Source organism: Azolla caroliniana, unplaced genomic scaffold (genome assembly GCF_043228905.1).
Source record: "Azolla caroliniana isolate FFs.n. ecotype wild unplaced genomic scaffold, voAzoCaro1.0.p SCAF_16, whole genome shotgun sequence".
Lineage (NCBI taxonomy): Eukaryota > Viridiplantae > Streptophyta > Polypodiopsida > Salviniales > Salviniaceae > Azolla > Azolla caroliniana.
This window is the reverse complement of record NW_028230451.1, coordinates 13661881-13664054: the sequence shown is the minus strand read 5'-3', so window position 1 is coordinate 13664054 and position 2174 is coordinate 13661881. Positions and strand designations below refer to the sequence as shown.

The following is a 2174-nucleotide window of genomic DNA, read 5'->3' as shown; positions in this document are numbered from 1 at the left end:
CGAATACATAGTACCTAAGATCCCTGAGCTAAATGGTTTTGTAGAAAGGATGAATTGGATGATAATGGAGAGGGAGAAGCACGTGGTCTCATGCAAATCTACCGAAATCATATTGGGTTGAGGTGATGTACACGGTTATTTATCTGATCAACAGATCTCCCGTAGTGCCTCTAAAAGGTGATGTTCCACAAAGGGCATGTTCAGGTAAAAATCTCTCTTACCAACATTTGAAAGTGTTTGGATACCTAGTATATATGCATGTAGCAAAGGATCAGAGGTCAAAGATCAACAATAAGTCGAAACCATGCATATTCCTAAGGATGAGATCAACTATAGGCTATGCGATCTTGTCGACAAAAAGGTAGTGAGTAGTCGAGTCATAGTGTTCATGGAAGACAAAAAGGTAGTGAGTAGTCGAGACATATTGTTTATGGAAGCTAATCGAGCTCTTAAAGGAGAAGGTGAATATGGGAATTCTGGAACCGTCGAATGGTCCTTATTCTAATAGGTGGTTCACATTGCCGAAGAAGAATGGATCGTTGTGATTCATCCAAGATCTTCAACCCGTCAACAAGGTTACAATTCAGAATGCTGGAATCGGTCCGAGTGTGGATGAATTTGCCGGGGCGTTTGCGGGCTGGTTCATCTACTCCATTGGAGATCTCTACTCTGGATACGATCAATTCCAATTGGCGGTCGACAGTCGTGACATTACAACCATGAGGACTCCGATTGGGCTTGTGCGGATGTGTACCTTACCTCAAGGTGCAATGAACTCGGTGGCTCATATGGTTAATGCCATGAACAAGGTCTTGAAGGATTGCATCCCGGGCGTCACCATGCAATTCTTGGATGATATCCAATAAAAGGATGTTCAGATGAGAAGAAGGATAGATCGAACGATAAGGATGGATGTAGAAAGTTCATCGTGGATCATATGAAAGATTACGAGAAGGTGCTCCAAAGGCTCGAAGAAGCGAATTTGACATTTTTGGGAGAAAAATCCACATTCGGGCAACCAAAGATCTTGGTGGTAGGCCACTTGTGTGGAGCATATGGTCGGAAGCCTTCGCCATCCAAGGTGAATGCGATCCAAGACATGAAAAAAGAATGTGTAACCCAAACGGAGGTTTGAAGGTTCCTTGGGGCATGCGTGTTTGATCTTATTTGGATTCCACACTACACCGACATTGCTAAGCCATTGTACGGTCTACTAAAGAAGAAGCGGAGGTTTGAATGGATGAGTGAGCATACTTTCGCCATCCGAAGGCTGAAGAAATTATTGATGGAGGCACCTACATTAAGGAAGGCGGACTATTCAGATGGCAAGCCCATTTTCGTGACTGTGGATACTAGTCCGACCGGAATCGGATGGGTTATCAACCAAGAAGACGAAGATTGCAACCGAAATGCAATTCAGTTTGGCGCGAAAGTGTTAAGTGATAGGCAAAGAAGGTATGCCCAAGTGAAGAGGGAGCTATGGGGAATCGTTTCGGAAATCAAGTCTGATCATGACTACCTTATTGGAGTAGAAGTCATAATTGAGACAGATTACCTAACAATCTTGGGTATGATAGCTGGTTGTAATACACTAGATATTGCCATGTTGTGTTGGATTGCATAATCAAATCACTCAACCTAGAGAGCGTAATGTCATTCTTGATATCCTATCACGAGCAAGATACGAGGGAGAGGGAGATCGACATTCTAATGAAGAGGATGTTGGCTTGGATTTCTTTACAAGTTCCTACGCTCAGGTGCTCACTACTTTCATCGAAGAGGACTATGAAGGCGAATTTGTGGAGATCGAGAAATACTTGTGTTCTCTCCAAAAAGATGAATCATGGTCGACGGAAGAATTCCATCGAATTCGGAAGAAGGTGTACAAGTATTTCCTTGAGGATGGAGTGTTGGACATACCGCCAACTAATGCGGAACTTAATCGAGCACTCTTCTATGAGAAGATCGTAAGTAGATGCAAGATCATAGAATCAATGATAACATATACAAGAAAACAGGTTTTAACTCGTATGCAAAGGGAGAGAGACAGTTCGGCACAATGTAAAGAGTATATTACAACTTAAAGCAACAACTTCTAACTAGGTTACAAAGTCAGTTTATATACTAACTGACTTAGGGCAACTGCCCTTCTAACTATTTTCATAAATAGCCTA

General features: G+C 42.4%; 1 protein-coding gene across 1 annotated transcript; it reads left to right on the top strand.

Moving 5' to 3' along the window:
• The first annotated feature begins 1285 nt into the window (after positions 1 to 1285).
• On the top strand, positions 1286 to 1624 carry LOC147854031 (uncharacterized). Its single transcript, XM_087331963.1, has one exon. The coding sequence runs from the start codon at positions 1286 to 1288 to the stop codon at positions 1622 to 1624; it is 339 nt and encodes a 112-aa protein (XP_087188089.1).
• Positions 1625 to 2174: the final 550 nt, after the last annotated feature.